The 18,011-nt window shown below is 36.7% G+C and overlaps 4 protein-coding genes across 4 annotated transcripts; all 4 read right to left on the bottom strand.

Annotated features, from left to right (window-relative positions):
• Positions 1 to 7,272: 7,272 nt before the first annotated feature.
• Positions 7,273 to 9,050, bottom strand: LOC142340090 (uncharacterized). The gene is made up of 2 exons (XM_075390503.1): positions 8,030 to 9,050; positions 7,273 to 7,697 (listed from the first exon to the last, which is right to left on the bottom strand). Exons 1-2 carry the CDS (start codon positions 8,991 to 8,993, stop codon positions 7,501 to 7,503), a joined length of 1,161 nt encoding a protein of 386 aa, XP_075246618.1. The 5' UTR covers positions 8,994 to 9,050; the 3' UTR covers positions 7,273 to 7,500.
• Positions 9,051 to 9,263: 213 nt separating this feature from the next.
• On the bottom strand, positions 9,264 to 13,856 carry LOC142339469 (small ribosomal subunit protein RACK1-like). Its single transcript, XM_075389511.1, has 6 exons — positions 13,657 to 13,856; positions 13,257 to 13,434; positions 12,423 to 12,570; positions 10,671 to 10,887; positions 10,081 to 10,211; positions 9,264 to 9,648 (listed from the first exon to the last, which is right to left on the bottom strand). Exons 1-6 carry the CDS (start codon positions 13,775 to 13,777, stop codon positions 9,481 to 9,483), a joined length of 963 nt encoding a protein of 320 aa, XP_075245626.1. The 5' UTR covers positions 13,778 to 13,856; the 3' UTR covers positions 9,264 to 9,480.
• Positions 13,857 to 13,926: 70 nt separating this feature from the next.
• Positions 13,927 to 15,862, bottom strand: LOC142339466 (tetratricopeptide repeat protein 8-like). The gene has a single exon (XM_075389509.1). It carries the CDS (start codon positions 15,828 to 15,830, stop codon positions 14,319 to 14,321), a length of 1,512 nt encoding a protein of 503 aa, XP_075245624.1. The 5' UTR covers positions 15,831 to 15,862; the 3' UTR covers positions 13,927 to 14,318.
• Positions 15,863 to 15,924: 62 nt separating this feature from the next.
• LOC142339468 (erlin-1-like) lies at positions 15,925 to 17,115 on the bottom strand. Its single transcript, XM_075389510.1, has one exon. It carries the CDS (start codon positions 17,085 to 17,087, stop codon positions 16,113 to 16,115), a length of 975 nt encoding a protein of 324 aa, XP_075245625.1. The 5' UTR covers positions 17,088 to 17,115; the 3' UTR covers positions 15,925 to 16,112.
• Between the last annotated feature and the right edge of the window lie 896 nt (positions 17,116 to 18,011).

Here is an 18,011-nt window from a genome sequence, read left to right as displayed (position 1 = left end):
CAAGCGAACGTTCGAAACTTAATGACAATCAAATTATCTACAGTGCTCAGATGTCTGCATGTTTTAAGTTTAATATTTGAGTTTTGAAACGTTCGGTAGCTTTTCAACTTTTTGGGAATAACTATATATTTCAGTCCAGTGGCAAAATTATTGCAGCCATTTCAATTTTTCAAATATCATCGGATAATCATTTTTTCATAGCAACAAGGGATTTTTAAACAAACGATTTTTAATGATTGAGGAAACCTCTTGAACTTTGAATTTTCCGTAGTTTTTACTTTAAACTAAACTATTTTTGTAGCAGCAAAATCTTTTCTTTGTTTCAGAGGATACTAAAATTGTCCAAAACTCTAGGGTGATAATGTTTATAAAGATTTTAATTCTTGATTGAAAAGGTTACGTTGAAAGATTAGTTACAGTTCTGGCAAATGCTTTAGAATATAGGTTTGTAAAAAAGTATCCGTATGAAGTAGCTAATAAGACTAAACAAACATAATTTTTTTATTACATTTTGCCTGGACTGTTCTTTAGATTTTTAAACGTTACTTGAATCACAGTCTGCTATTGTTTGCGATTGTCAGAGTAACGTTTCTCAAAGAGGGCCAAAAGATTTTGAAAGAGTTCCATTACTTTTTGATTTAAAAAATATTTGTTCTCAAATTAAAGTAACATTATATTATTAACAACGCTGCTTAATCAGCAGCTCAATGTTTTAATTTTACACAGTATAAAGCTGTAAGAGACTCTGACTCAAATTTATAATGCAACATTTGTTAAAAACGTTTTAAGCAAATCACGACCTAATGAAGTAATTTTTCTTGAAGCGGTGGCATTTGTTCCAGTTTATCTGCTCCTCATTAACTTATCGAGCATTGTAAAATAGTTTCCAAAAAGGAATTGTTTCATGCCTCAAATATGGACTACTTTAGTTAGGCATTTCTCAGGCACCATACATCATTCGTACATCAAACAATTACTACAGCACATTTATCAATTTAAAGCATCTAAATACATAACAGCAAATTTAAGTAATACTCTTAAAACCATTACTGAGAGTCTAAAGTTGTCCCTGTTTTAATGATACAAAACACAACACATATTAAATAAAGAACTCCAAGCAGTTTTCAGTAATTCTCAACAACATCAAATTGGTTAAATGAACCAGCAAAAGCTTTCATCTATAAAGTGGCCATCTCATCAGAAAATCTCCTTAAACGCCATTTCGATAAACGTAAACATAGCTATTATGGTCCAGATCGCCTTTATAGGTGTATTCCAAAACGTTCGAAACTTACTGACAGTCAAATTAACTACAACGCTCAGATGTCTGCATGTTTTAAGTTTAATAATTGAGTTTTGAAACGTTCGGTAGCTTTTCAACTTTTTGGGAATAACTATATATTTCAGTCCAGTGGCAAAATTATTGCAGCCACATTCAATTTTTCAAATATCATCAGATAATCATTTTTTCAAAGCTACAAGGGATTATTAAACAAACGATTATATAATGATGGAGGAAACCTCTTGAACTTTGAATTTTCCGTAGTTTTTACTTTAAACTAAACTATTTATTTTTAGCAGCAAAGTCATTTATTTGTTTCCGAGGATACTAAAATTGTCCAAAACTCTAGGGTGATAATGTTCATAAATATTTTAATTCTTGATTGAAAAGGTTACGTTGAAAGATTAGTTACAGTTCTGGCAAATGCTTTAGAATATAGGTTTGTAAAAAAGTATCTGTATGAAGTAGCTAATAAGACTAAACAAACAGAATCTTTTTATTACATTTTGCCTGCACTGTTCTTTAGATTTTTAAACGTTACTTAAATCACAGTCTGCTATTGTTTGCGATTGTCACAGTAACGTTTCTCAAAGAGGGCCAAAGATTTTGAAAGAGTTCCATTACTTTTTGATTGAAAAAATCTTTGTTCTCAAATTAAAGTAACCTTATATTATTAACAACGCTGCTTAATCAGCAGCTCAATGTTTTAATTTTACACAGTATAAAGCTGTAAGAGACTCTGACTCAAATTTATAACGCAGCATTTGTTAGAAACGTTTCAAGCAAATCACGAACTAATGAAGTAATATTTCTTGAAGCGGTGGCATTTGTTCCAGTTTATCGAAGATACAGTAACTGTTAATTTTAATTTGGGCTTTCAATTTGCACCGATTTATTTTGAACCTCTGCTTTCCTTCCAAAAAATAATAAAAGATTCTACTACTGCATTTTTGTTATTTATTTCCAAACTTTCTCCTTGAGTATTCGAGAAATGCGTTGTGGAAAAAAATATTTCTATTAACATCGGGATTGCGATAGTCATATTGTGAGAAAAATTGAATTAAAAAAATTCTTCATACGTTTTTTATATTGAAAACCGTCTTTTGCTACAAAAACCAAAATCACACGGCTGGTCAAAATATCCTTACAATAGTGGAATATAGCCTCCACTGATTTCCATAGTCCCATTGGGATTGAAATTCTCCGTTCTATGCTCTTGATGCTGACTTTGTTGATTTTAAGTCGTTTTGCTGAGCCACTGCTGTTTAAAAGCATTTTAAGCAAAATGAGAATTGAAAGCTGAGCAATTTTTTCATCAGAATGACAGTGAAACTCGCCGAGAGAAGTCAAAAAGATCTCATGCAAGAAGAATCTGTGAACTAAAGCAAAGCCACACAATTTTTTGCTCGCCTACGTAAGGAAACATAGCAGGACATGTCCTTAACTAAAACTCAAAGACTTTTCATTGACCAGGTAATCATCAAACGCTTTTAATTATTCAATACAGAAATTCCTGTCTTTAAAAAAATATCACAAGATTTGAGGTGCTCCAAGAGTGTTTTTGGCATGGCATTGTCTTTTTCCTCAATAGGTGATATCCTTTATATTTAAAACGTGAGCAATGGTCATAATTCTTGAAACTCCGATTTCAAAAGATTTTTTAAATATAATGATGTTTAGTATTTTGAAACTTGATTTGTAAATACCTTCAATTTAGTGCGGTTTTGTTTTTTGTAGAAACCAAATTTGATTTTTGACGACATGGTAGACTAATAGAAGTACCTATTTATTCAAATAGATAATTAAATTCAACTTTAAAAATCTTAACAGAACCCAAGCTCTTCAATTCTGTTTTGACAGAAATTTATCACTCAGATCAATATTCATTAACCTTATTGACATTTCAGCCGTTTTAGTAGTTTCAATGCAATATCAGAGAACGAACTTATTTCAGTTTTTTGCTTTCTGAAAAAAATGGTTTTTGATGATTTTCGACTCTTTTTCTTTTACGTCACTTTGGTGACATTTTGTTACTCTTTTCTCCATTCTGGTAATGAAATTATTGTATTTACTTGTTATGCTGTTTGTGGCAACTTTGAAAACTTACAAAAATTCAGCGAAAAAATTCTTTAGCCAGCCGTATCTTAATTGCAGAGTGCTCAGGGATGTATTGTTCAATTCGCAGAGTAAAATAGTTAGTCCCATCAAGTAGGCACGCAAGCGAACGTTCGAAACTTACTGACAATCAAATTAACTACAATGCTCAGATGTCTGCATGTTTTAAGTTTAATATTTGAGTTTTGAAACGTTCGGTAGCTTTTCAACTTTTTTGGGAATAACTATATATTTCAGTTCAGTGGCAAAATTATTGCAGCCACATTCAATTTTTCAAATATCATCGGGTAATCATTTTTTCATAGCTACAAGGGATTATTAAACAAACGATTTTTTAATGATTGAGGAAACCTCTTGAACTTTGAATTTTCCGTAGTTTTTACTTTAAACTAAACTATTATTTTTAGCAGCATAGTCATTTATTTGTTTCCGAGGATACTAAAATTGTCCAAAACTCTGGGGTGATGATGTTCATAAAGATTTTAATTCTTGATTGAAAAGGTTACGTTGAAATATTAGTCACAGTTGTGGCAAATGCTTTAGAATATAGGTTTGTAAAAAAGTATCCGTATGAAGTAGCTAATAAGACTAAACAAACATAATCTTTTTATTATATTTTGCCTGGACTGTTCTTTAGATTTTTAAACGTTACTTGAATCACAGTCTGCTATTGTTTGCGATTGTCACAGTAACGTTTCTCAAAGAGGGCCAAAGATTTTGAAACAGTTCCATTACTTTTTGATTTAAAAAATATTTGTTCTCAAATTAAAGTAACATCATATTATTAACAACGCTGCTTAATCAGCAGCTCAATGTTTTAATTTTACACAGTATAAAGCTGTAAAAGACTCTGACTCAAATTTATAACGCAGCATTTGTTAAAAACGTTTCAAGCAAATCACGAACTAATGAAGTAATTTTTCTTGAAGCGGTGGCATTTGTTCCAGTTTATCGAAGATACAGTAACCGTTAATTTTAATTTGGGCTTACAATTTGCACCGATTTATTTTGAACCTCTGCTTTCCTTCAAAAAAATAAACATAGCCGGCAGATTGCCGGAATAGCTGCGAAATAGACTTGCGTGCCGTAAAATACAGATGGAAGAAGATACAGAAGTGAGTTGATAATAGTTATCGCCGCCGCCTTTAAAACTTACAAGTTTATTTCAAAGGAGGTTGTTTTTGGGTGCAAAAAAAGTTTCCCTGTCGCGTCTCGAACCGGCGATCTCCGGATTAACAGCCAGTCGCCTTAACCACTCGGCTGTCGGACCATACAATCTGATTTCTTACAATGAACTTTGTTTTAGGAACAGATTCTGTTTCTGAATAACCGCAATTTAGGTCACGCAGAAAGCGTGAAATCAAGCGCGAAAAAGCCATTTAAGCAGTGACGAGACAGAATGTTCTAGAACAAATGTAAAACGAAAATAAAGCGTCAGACGACGAAACAAAAAAAAACCAAGAGCACCGCAATATAGCTACGCTCAGCTTACAGCTTCGCAGCTATAATAAAAGATTCTATTACTGCATTTTTGTTATTTATTTCCAAACTTTCTCCGTAAATATTCGAGAAATGCGTTGTGGAAAAAACTACTATTAACATCGGGATTGCGATAGTCATATTGTGAGAAAAATTGAATTCAAAAAAAATTCTTCATACGTTTTCTATATTGAAAACCGCCTTTTGCTATAAAAACCAAAATCACACGGCTGGTCAAAATATCCTTACAATAGTGGAATATAGCCTCCACTGATTTCCATAGTGCCATTGCGATTGAAATTCTCCGTTCTATTCTCTTGATGCTGACTTTGTTGATTATAAGTCGTTTCGCTGAGCCACTGCTGTTTAAAAGCATTTTAAGCAAAATGAGAATTGAAAGCTGAGCAATTTTTTCATCAGAATGACAGTGAAACTCGCCGAGAGAAGTCAAAAAGATCTCACGCAAGAACAATCTGTGAACTAAAGCAAAGCCACACAATTTTTTGCTCGACTACGTAAGGAAACATAGCAGGACAAGTCCTTAACTAAAATTCAAAGACTTTTCATTGACCAGGTAAAAAATTGCCAAGGATTTGATTCAGAAAAAACACTTCAGAAAAAAAGAAAAACGATTCAAATTGCCGCACATGAACAAAAATCAGAATTGAGGCCATTTTTTGATTTCAAAATTTCATTGCCTCAATGCCATTCAAAATGATAAATTGTATCACTGGTTGAGAAAAGCCGGTGGAACAGCCGGTTGAAAAGATGAGGGCCACTCATCACTAAACAAACTCTATTCTTTATACTTCCAACTTTCAAAGTCCTATGAAGTTTTTCGAACATTGAGCCACTGATTGGAATCCCTACAATTTGACATCAAAAATTATGAAAATGTGTGAGCAGATCTTAGAAAACATAACCCAGCGTCGTCTGCCAGGAACACTTACCATTCAAGTAACAGCTGAAACTTACTTAAAAAATTGAAGCCCAACAAAATATTTATAGAAAAACCAGTTAGGGGATCTAAGCAGGGGAAACTACTGACAAAATGAACCAGTACTGGATTTAAATCAGCATCTTTTACTTGTGAGTCTATTGTTTACTGAACTCAAAAATAGGAAAACTTCGATAACTTCTTTATATAATGCAAGTGCACCTAAATACAAGCTCTTATTCTATCCAATTTCACCATAACAGTAGGTAATCCAACATACTTTTTGCTTGAAATTTCTGCTATCCATCTGAAAACGAACATAACAATAGTAATCCAACAGACATCTATTTTTTGAAGAAATGGAAAAACTGCAAGAAAATCGTAAAAGTGGTCGCAGAATACCCCATTATTTCTCATTTTTCTCAACAAAAACACTTTTATACCAACAAAATTGTAACCAATCGATACATGAAAATACGATCAAGTAAAAGATTATTTGAATTACCAATGAATGGAATAAAATACAATAATTGGAAAAAACCTGAAACATTGGTAAGCAGAACAACCTTCAAATTTGCATAAAATTCATATTAATTACATATTAATTACGCAAAAGCTTCTAAAAATCTATTTAACCAAAACTACAATTATTATTATAGCCAATTTAACTTAAAACAACTAGTTAACACCAAGAGAAACTGCTTGAAAAAGTGCACATGAACAAAAAATCAGCTCACTTACAGAAAATTATTCAATCCTCAATTTCCCGCTCTCGAAAACAACGGTATCTCTCCAATTTTGTTCAACAATCCAACCACTCCAATTTTTTCACGCTTTTGATGATCTTCAAAATTCCTTCCAATAAAATTCATTTATAAAATATTTCATCAACTCCTCTACGCACTGGCTGAGATGAGGCGGTTCTAAACAAACAAAACTCTCTTCTACACAATTCCAACTTTCTACGCCTTATAAAGCATTTAGAAAATGAAAACTGTGATTAAAATAATTAAACGGTGATTAAAACGGTGAAATATGAAATTTTTGTATATTTAAGGCATGGAATAAATTGTAACAGACTACATTAAGATTTTAATACCCTAGTTCTTATACGGAACGAAGATTACCATGAATGCACTAATTTTGACTTCTAAGTGTAAACTTTTGGTACCAAACCACTTCGCAGGCATTAATCAAGAACTGCATCGTTGCATTCTCTTTGGGACTTCGTCAAATGTTTGACTTTAAATTCTGATTTTAAAACAAGTACACGCTTGTGTGACTTTAAACAGCAATTCAAAAGTTTTGCTTCAATTAAAGCTACGGCTCAAATTTCTTCCAAGTCAGAAGTCAACAACATCAGATGGACCGCAAAAATATGATCACTGTCTAAATTTAAATTTGACTTTTAGAACTGTTCAAAAAAACATTCCTTGTCCTTCACGAGACAAAAGAGGGATGAAAAAGTATATAAATTAATCGGGGGTTATAAATGTCACAATATAATGATCTGGCCAAATGTTTAATCAACAGAGGCATATATTGTAGAACAGATTATGAAACCTTTCTTTACCCTATGAATAATTCTCGGTGTTGAAAACGATCTACCGGGTAAGAAAAGCTCCCCATTACTTGAAAACTTACAAAATCAGTTCATGAAAAAGTAAGGAACGGCGTCTATAAAGTTTTAATCAATCATGTCAGCGTCACAATCAAACATGCCATGGCCAAACTTGTAATGATTTTTTAACTGAGCTGAGTTGGCACAGATATGTTGACAAATTCCACATTTGAGAAAGGGTAATTTGTTTTCCACTTTGTCCTCGTCTGCTTTTGTCACTCTAGCAGACTCTTTGCACGCAAATGTAGGGCAGGCTTTTGGGGCTACAAAGGAATACAGAGATAACCGGGTTTTCGGATACATGAATGTTTTCTAATCGATTCCACCCCCCTCCCCATTTGGCCCAATTAGACTCGGTATAGTTATAGAACGTTACCATGTAACGAATAGTAGTTCCTTTTCATATTTTTTTAAGTCATATTCGTCAAAAATCAAACAAAAAAATCAAAAAGTTTGTGTTCCTCGATTGAAAATTTTGAAATTAAAAGCTAGCACTTTGATGTCTGTATCATTGGCTCGCTTTAAGCAACGAGAATTGTAGAACTGCAGACTAATTGAGATCTAATTTCGTGCGAACGTCAAATTGAGAACTTACATGCATGTTTTGGTGAAGAATCAGTGGTAGATGTAATCGCTTCAGGCCTCAAAGTCTCAACGACATCATCATCCATCACTTCAACTTTGATGTTAGTCGAAGCCTGCATTCCAGGAATTTCAGTAGCCGTGGGAAACACAAATACCACCGGGTTTAAAATCTTTGATGAGTTCGGTCCGGGTTTCGGAGATTCTGACATCTCGGTTTTCATTGCGGTGTTGCTGCTGGAGTGGCAGGTTAAATTAGTCGGCTTCATAGACTGACTCTCGGATACCATTGCCAACCGATTGAAAGCGGACACAGGTTGTTGCGTTGGGGTTAACCGGCTGGGGGGAATTTTGAGGACTGGCAAGTGTGAAATCTGTTCTGCAAGACTGATTTGACTATTTGTAAGTGTCCTCGGAGCTTTCGGCTGTCTTGGAAGGTATCGTTGCGGATTCAAATTCGAGGTCATTTCCATCGGATGCGGAAACGATGGCGCAGCAATTCTCTGATCAAAGGCTCGGCTCTGCCCCAGCACGTGAGTAGCTGGTTTATTCGTACACTGATTAACAGGAGGGGTCTTTATGTAGTAGCTCTGGAATTTCTGCAACTCCAAGGAACGTTTTCTTTCTGCCTCGGTATCGTCCCAAGGATCTCGTGGAGTTGGTTTTGGGACAGCTTCGATGTGACCCGAGCTGGGCGATGAAGTTGACTGATATCGGTTACTGCTTTCAGGGATATTCATACTATGCATTCCAGTCACATGCGGGAGGTTGCTCCGATCGAGAGTGGGGCTAGACTTGAATCCAGGGTACCCATTTCCATTTCGCAGCGGGTTTTGTATTAGCGAAATAGAAAACGTACCCAAGCATTTAGTTGAATCTTTGTTGATCAGAAAAAATTCTGTTGATTTTATTTCATCTAATGTTTGCAAAACATTTCGATCAACATTGACCGAAAATCTGTATTGACTTTCGAACATCTTGGAGTTTAAACTCACTTCAAAAATATGTTTTTGCTCCTAATTTAGAGGGATGCTAGAACTGTACTGAAATGAATGAAAAGCTGTCTGCTTTCTAATTAAGTGTTCATATAGAAGTCTCTAAATATTGCGCGGTAAATGACTCTTCAAAGCACCGGTAAAATCAAGTACAGGACTGAACTAACTATTGAAATAAAACGTGAAAAAAGAGCAAAGTTAGTCAGAATCGTGCGAACTGAAATCGATCTCTTCGTATTTTTGAAAAACTACTGCGAGAAAAAGTTTCCCAATTGATGCATTAAATTGAAAACAAATGTAATACACAATGGCTCGTAAATATAAACTGAACGACTAGTTTTAGGTCATCAATTTACAACTCTTGAACCAAATTAATTGGGGACAATTGCGAAGATCCCTTCCTCTGACAACGCATGTGTGGGACAAGATGCTTCTCAGAGCATGGCTGGTGTCGACGTCAAGGGTGCCTCTAGCCGTTGTATGGCTGGGTGATCTGATAGACCTTGATGTTGTGGTCCGTGTATCCGGCGAACAGGGTAGATCCATCAGAGCTCCAGGCCAGGCAGGTGACATCAGGGGCACGTCCACCCACAGCTTCAGGCTTCAGGTCCTCAATCTGCATCTTGCTCTCCAAATCCTGCAAACAGACCAATACCAATATGCTTTGACTAACTTTCAGCTGAAAAATGTTGGCAAAGGCATTTAATTAACCCAGCAGGAAAAACTATTGCTTAATTTCAGTACACCTGAAAATTATATCACCACCGCAGCATAGTAGCATCTATTGCTACATCCATTACTAGCACTCTCCCTCCTACACTTGACCCGCTGAAGATCACCCGATCATATTAATAATTTAATTATTAATTCTCTGAGTCTGACCACCCAGGTTGGGGGCGTATTTTATTTTCAAACACCAACCGCAATACTAGCACACTGATTTGACCTGTAATGACCCATATTTTGTACCTGGGGCACAAAACGTCTTGGTCTGTGAGGGCGGGGGGCACTGAGATCCCCGTTTTACATCTATAACAGGGTGTTGATGTTTTTGGAGTCAGCAACTTACCCAAATCTTGATGGAGGGTCCGCAGGCGGCACACAGCCAGTACCTGTTGGGGCTGAATACTAGGGAGTTGATTGGCTCAGTGTTGGGGAAAGTGTACAAGTGGCGTCCCTCGTTCAAGTCCCACAGCATACCTAAAACACATTATCGTATGTCAAAATAATAAAATCGAACAAAATTTTCAGCCTATAAATAATTTAAAAAGACGAAGGACAATTTCAATTTGATCTGGTCAGCTGAAAATTTGATCTTCAAAATTTTATAGTCGCACAGATGAAGTGTATTGTACTGCGGCGCCTTTAAGTTCTTTAAACTGATTTCACTGAAAAGAAAGATTTTACACTGAGATAACAATTAACTGTAGAAAATTTTTGATAAAAACAGTTGTTACAAAGTCAGAGTCAGACACAAATTTTGTGCACCTGACATGCTTCCTGAAACTCCGTGAAGTTTTTATCACTGATTTTTAATGGTTGGTCCCTTCTAATGTGGAAACAAACTCCCGGCGTCTTTTTTTTTTTCGACTGACGTAAAGCGAAGGTATAGAGAAGGTAGAGAAAAACCCAATGCTGGATTCAGAGATGGTAACTAGCCTTGTCCGTCGCGTCCTCCGGAGGCGCAGAGGGATCCGTCGGGTGACACGGTGACCGTGTTCAAGTACTGTCTATGTCCATAGTGGTTAGTCTTCAGTTTGCAGTTGGACAGACTCCAGACCTTCACGATCTTGTCCCACCCAGCAGACACAATCAGGGGAGTGCTGGTATTGGGCGAGAATCTAACACACGACACCCAATCTGAATGCGTATCATCCTGAAACGAACATCATTTTCATCAACATTGTAACTTACAAGTACCTGATTTTTAAACTTTTTATCATTATTAAACATCAATTAATCAAAACCAGCACTAAAACAAAATCATGTCCACTATTAAGTCAAGCACATTGTAGAACTGGGATTTTCGAAACTAAGTTATAGAGGCTCGTCGATGTCACCAACATCATTTCATTCCATGAATAACTGAAAAAACAGTAGTCTAACATATGCCATTCTTCGTGTAAAGTTTAAAAAACTCATCGTTGAGCATCAAAAGACATAAGTTAATTTATGCCCAATATGATTCGGTGACCTTTCCAGGTATCGCTGTTACAGGATAATCAAAGTAATCAATCCATATTATTTCATCAGCTGCATTGTTTAGGGAACCGTATGGAGTTAGAAAAGTATGGAGTTAGAGCTTAAAGCAACGTTCACACAAAACCTTACAAGAGCTCTAATATTACGTAGTTGGTGTATCGGCCCTATTAAAACGCCTAAAAAATCAACAAATAAGGTAAAAGTCAAAAGTACACAATTAAAAATATTAGAGCACAAATTAGAGGACTGTGTTAGATAAAAGCACGGTTAAATTTAGGGAAGTCATTACTGATGTTTTAGCAGTGCAGGCATCCACAAACGATTTGATAGAAAACTTCAATTTTACTATTAAATGCATTAGACGTTTGCTTTTATTTGATCTCCAGTAATCGTTCCCTCAACAAACCGTTAAGGTGGGTTTAGATAACCATTCTTTTACACGACTTAAGGGATTTATTTGCATTGAACAATTAAGAAAAACTCATATTCAGACTACTAACTTTTTGAAATTCAAAAACACGTGGTTTCAAGAACTTGTTTGGCTCTAACCAACATTATTTGTTCTCAACCTTCAGATAAGTTGCACATTAGGAAAAGCAAATTAAAAGATCGCTAAATCTTTTAAATTGATCCAGGGAGCAATTGATGAAAAAGGGGATAGAATACCATGAGATAACAGAAAAACTAAGAAATTCGCTGTACAAATGTTTCATCATAAGCAATGTGTGCATCAATGCTAATGCTTTTTGCCATTCATTTTTGGATAGGCCCCCTAATTTGAAAACCTAGAAGGGCACGGAATAAAACTTTTCCAACGACTACGGCTTCCATGATCTGCATCAATTCGGTCTTCTACATATTTTCACTAAAATTGTTGTAGACACAGAAACGTTCCGTCTTTCAAATTCATTTGCATCCGCGATAGGCATTTATATTTTCAGGCCACTCCAAGATAGTAACAAGTCACTTCAATTAGCAAGGCAAGTAATTCATTTATTTATTGTCAACACTCGAAAACGTAGCAAAAAGTAACAAAATTAAAATTTTGAGAGCAGAAAGGTTAACTTGGCTAGTCTAAAAAAGAAAAGAAGCATCTAGCCCGACAACAAGAAATCTAACACAGAGAAGAATGTATTTGACGGCATCCAATCAGCATTTTCCTCATTAGAGCCGAGATATTGATAAATCTTGTGGTTGGTGGTGGCATACCTGGATGGTGTACTTGCAGATGCCGAGAGTGTTCCACAGCTTGATGGATCCGTCCATGCTTCCACTCACAATCTGTCTGTTGTCCATGCTGAAGGCCACGCTCATCACATTGCTAGTATGTCCCTGGAACTTCTTCGTAGTCTTCCCACTGAACAAACAATCCACAAGTTAAACGACGAAACATAAGTTCTCCGTACCCTAGGTTTTCATAAACCTAAGTTAAAAACGACTGCTTCTTGTCGTATCAGTTATAAATTTTACGTCATACTGACGAACGGTTCCTGGCATATTTTGTTCTATTTTTATTTCATTAATACAAAAAGTATGAGATTTTAGATAAAAAATTCACGCACGTTTTAAAACGTTGTTGTTAATTATCTATTTAACGAAAGTAACTTGACTCTGGTCAGGCATAATCTTAGTTGCGTAAGCTCTGTATATTACATTCAACTTCCGAATCAGTGATTATTGATTTTTGAGTTCGTTCAATTGTAAGCAGACAGAACGCTCATGTCATTACGGGGAGCATATTTTTTATCTAAAAATCCTCATAATCAAAGGTTTATTTTTCACACTCGTTCTCTATCATTAAAACTGGTTAAATTGAAACGCAACAAAAATACGAAGCAAAACAAAATGCATTGAACATTTCCAGGTTTGCTTTCAGATTAAACTTTTGGTTTCCTTTTTCAAGTGCATTTATTTTTATTCTATATTGTATATGGACAAAAGAGTCCATAGTTTTTTGCGTTCAATATTTTTCTAATTTACAATTTGACTTAATTGATTTCTCGGCCCAAAATATTTGTGCTGATTTGTGGAGGAGGTACTAACGCGTTGAGATCCCACAGTCGGAGCATCTTGTCCCAGGAGGAGGTGAGAGCGAACTGTCCGTCGCTGGAGATGGCCACATCCGAGATGAAGTTGTTGTGTCCAGTCAGTCTCTTCTGGGGCTTTCCATAACATCCACTCGGGTCCTCTTTGTTAAGCGACCAGCAGATCAGAGACTTGTCTGCAAATACACACTTCACCTCACACACAATCACAAGATTGAGAATAGTGCGCAGATTTCTTATAACAGAAAAAGATTAGGATCTGCCCTGTCTCCTGAGATTAAAAATCCACAATTAAAATAGTGGTAGGCCATTATTACAATAGGTTACAGCCCAATGTACGCTCAGGTGCCATTAGCATAAGAATGTGAGGTAATTGTCAACTATAATTGGCGACTGACCCCTTGAGGATGAGAATAGGAGGTCGGGGTATTGGGGGTTGGTGGCGATCTGGGTGACCCAGTTGGTGTGTCCCTTAAGGTAGCCCTTCAGTGTCAATTGCTCGTTGTTGTAACTTGCCATGCTTGATTTGTCCTTACACACTATCTGATACGATTCGCTATCAAACAGATCTGAAAAGTTACCCAAACTGACAACTCCACTGTATTAATTACTCTAAAAGCTTCTTCATGAATTCAAGGTAACAAAAATGAGATTAATATTTTTAAAAGCAAAAATGAAAACTACTATTCAACTAAGACGGTTTCAAGTGGCACAAAATAAATCATTTAGTTTATTTACACTATAATGTCATTTTAACAGAAAATATTACTAAATACATTAACGTATATACAGCGTTAGGTTTGAGTTCCAACGTCTATGAGAAGCAGTTTTCAAATCTTTTTTCCACGTAAAGTTTACGTAAAAACCTTTGGCGGAATGTAAGTTACACAATATTCACTAACTCGCTCCAACTTTTGAAAGACGCAATAACGCAGAACCGACAGCAACAACTACTAACACTTCGGTACTGCGGTCTTGTACAGCTGCTTTTAATATTTCAAAATAAATATCGATGAGTATATTACAAAATTGACTAGAAACTATGAAAAAGGTAGAATGGTTAAAGCATTGCAAAATGCTTGCTCAGCTGCTCAAGTAGATGTTGAGAATCATTGTGGTGAGGGAAGCCAGCCACTGCCTTTTTAGCACACTCGTAACTATTTTGCAGTTGCCCGACTTGGTCACTCAGGGCTGCGTAATTGTAATGAGCCTCGTATAAATCTCCGTTCAAAGACATAGCAGCTTGTAAAAACGCTTTGGCCAGAGCGAAGTTACCGCGTTTAAGTTCAAGCACCCCTAAATTGTTGTAGGCCTCAGCATGGTCTGAGTTTGCAGACAAGCAAAGTTTTAAACATTCAGACGCCAAGTCATTGTCTGCAGTCGAGATGGCGATATGAGCTACGTTGTACCAGATATCTGACAAAACATTATCTTCTTCAGCGAGTGAAATTGCTCGTTCGAAGCATCCTAAAGTCATGTCCCACTGCTGTGCATAGAAGCAACACAAACCCAAATTGTTGAACATTTCGGCATTGCCAACACCCAGTTGCAACAATCGTCTAAAGTAACGCAACGCCACCTCAGGCTGGTCAGTGTAGAAATGGTGTGTCGCAATACTGGCTATAGATTCGACATGGACGCTGTCAATTGTTAGAATCTTTCGGTAAATTTCCTGACTCTCTTCAACGTTGTTTAGTAACTCTTGGATGCGGGCTATGTTGGTGAGCAGAAACACTTCATCTGGAAACAATGAAATTCCTTTCTTCAGGACTTCAATTGCCGCCAGTGGCTGGTCTAACTTGCAATACACCTTGCTCAGGTATAGATAGATATCAATCATTGGCTGCAATTTCTCCGCTGACTTCCATTGCTTCTCGGATTCACGATATAAACCCATTCTGAAGTAGCATTTGCCCAGTTGCATTTTCCACCACCAATCGCCAAAATTAGTCGCCTGTGTTGCTACTGCAGCCAACTCTGTTGCATTTTTGACATCATTCTCTTGATAATAAATATACTGGAATAAAATTTTTGCAAGTTTAGGATCAGCGCCGTATTTATTGAAATTCAACCTCGCAATGTTTATGAAGGGCCCGTCGGGAGACGAAATCATGGAAGCAGTTCCCAAGCGGACGTAACGACCCGATGCAGTAGAAATTGGTCGCGCGGACCTCGCAGTTCTGGCTGTTTTGAGAGCTTGCTCCATTGTACCTGGTCGACCAGATTCTGATCCAGGTCTAACAAAACCCGAAACTGGTCTGCCCGATTGTGTAGTTGGACGAATGGCTTTGCTGATGCTTGAATTGGTATTAGTTGCATTGAAAGAGGTTCCAGGTCTCGAAACTTTTGACATTGAATGTTCGTCCAAAAGAACCTCGGCGATACCGTTCTCCTCTACCTCAGACTCATCGACGTATACCATTTGAGCCAAAAGTTGTGCTTTCAGAGCCCAGGTTGCCAAATCTTGAGGATTCTTATCAAGAATTTCGTCACATATAACACGGCATTTTTCGTACTTTTTCAGACGATACTTTGTCAAAGCTAGAAACATCCGATCAGACATGCTCGGCATCTTCTAATTTCTGAAATACCAACCACAAAAATGATTTAATTGATCTAAAAGGTAAATTACACGCAGGCACCAAATCGTGCGTTCCAGAAAACTGAGAATTTAGAAAATCAATTTGATTAGTTCATGAAATAATGGCATCTCATACAATAAAAGATATAAGGGAAAATTTATACAGACATTATAAAGGAAAAATCACATCACTATAAAAGCTGATAACACTTAGAATTGAAACTGATAACAAAGAGAAAGTATATCGTTTAAAGCCTTATGAAAAAGAAGGATTTACACAGCCTTTTCAGGTTTCGGTGCATTGTTTGAACCCTGTGCTAAGGTACCAGCTTCGAAAAACATGGACGGAATGTCAGCACCGTAGTATATCTTAGTGTTCGTGCCGATAGCTTCGTATTTTTTCAGCTCCAGGTATTCGGGGGTTAGCTTGAGACGATTTGCTTCGGCTTCCTGTTGGGCTTTGTACAACAAGGCATCCGCTTTGGCTTTTTCGCTTGCGATGTAGGCCATATCCTGAATCTCAGCAATCCGCTTCTCGCTCTCCTGTTGCATGATCTTTTGATCCCATTGGATTTTGTTGACTTGAGCATTTTTCTCAGCCTCGATGATTGCCTTCTTTCTTTCAGTTTCAGCTTCCTTTTCCACCACTTTTTGCTTCTCAACTGAAATCAGCAGCTTTGTTTTCTCAGCTTCCATTGTTTCAAAGTTTTTCCGGATAGTTTCAGGGATTTTGGGTTTGGTAACTCGCACAGCTTGGATGAAAAGGCCAGGTGCCATTTGGACAATGTCAGCTTGTAAGGCCTGCTTCAGATTTTCGTCAATTTGATCAAAAAGTTCGATATATACTTCACGCAGAGAATGCGCACTGCAGAATTGATTGACTTCGTGATGTACTTTGTTGAAGATCAGAGTTTTGTCGTAGTCAGCGGAGAAGTTTCGCACAATATCGAAGACGGCATTTGATCTAAGAATGTTAACCACTTCAATCCTATCGAAGTAGATCATGACACCACCACTTGTTCCGCATGGAACGTTCTTGACTTCATCAGTTTGCAAGGTAGTTTGCACCGATCGATATGTGGTGATGAATGGGATCATAACATGGTATCCTGGTCCAGCAGTAGTTTGCAAAAGCGCACCTCCACGATAGTAAACAGCGACATGTCCTTCCTCTACCTTGTGAATGGATATCCCCATCATTACGGCAATGACGGCTAACGTCCAGCCTAAAGCGACCGCAACGTTCATTACTTCCCTGTAAACAGTTACAGCCCTGCATTATTTCTGCGCTGTGAACAGTTACAATTATTTGTTAAACTGCTTAGTGATTAGAGACAAAATTCAAATTTCTTATCATTTTGAATAAGGGTTTCATTATGTCTGCAGTTGATATGTCAAATAGGCGAATATCGCATGCTGTATTACGAACTACGCGTCAAGTTATTGCTACAAACCAATACAAGTCAACGTCTTTCAATAAGGCGTGCAGTCAATGCTACATAATGAAGAAAAGAATTGGGGTCTTTCCCATTATAGCCCCCCATGAAATTATATGGGGGGCTATAGGTTTGGGGGCTATAGGTTATCTGACTACTAAGCTTGTGGGGGGGGGGGGGGGGTGGGGAGGGAGGCTATAATGGGCAAGAACTAAGAATTGTTTCTCAAAAACGAAAATAATGCTAAGCAAAAATTCTTCAAGTATGACTCAAAGCATTGCTGATTACAGAAAAGTGGCCGAGTGATCTCACCAGTTTCTCTGTAAAAGTTTGTAAGTTTCATGCATTTCGATGTTTTTAACCTCTAATGATTAGGAGCGGATTAATAAAAAAATCAGTAGGCCAAAGTCATAATGAATCAAACCAGCCCTCAGAAACGGAAAACTTATCAAGTGAAAATTCAAAGAGCTTATTTTGTCTCTTCATTTTCAATTGCTTGCCAACTTTTTTCCGTCGGAATAATTTTTCCAATTTCCGTCCCCGCAATTAATGCCAAATGTTCAATCGATGTTTTTTTCCCTTCAAAATTAAGCCCCTTAATTTTTTGGAAGCCGGTCAATTGAACTTTTACTCAATCAATTTCATTGAAATTATTTACAAAACTATTGAAACACGGATGGGAACTTTTCTTGTCAGTTTACAGTTCAATTCATCTAAATTCAAAACTTTTCAGATT

This window comes from Convolutriloba macropyga, chromosome 5 (genome assembly GCF_964194025.1).
Source record: "Convolutriloba macropyga chromosome 5, txConMacr16.3, whole genome shotgun sequence".
Lineage (NCBI taxonomy): Eukaryota > Metazoa > Xenacoelomorpha > Acoela > Convolutidae > Convolutriloba > Convolutriloba macropyga.
This window is presented reverse-complemented; position numbering and strand designations above follow the sequence as displayed.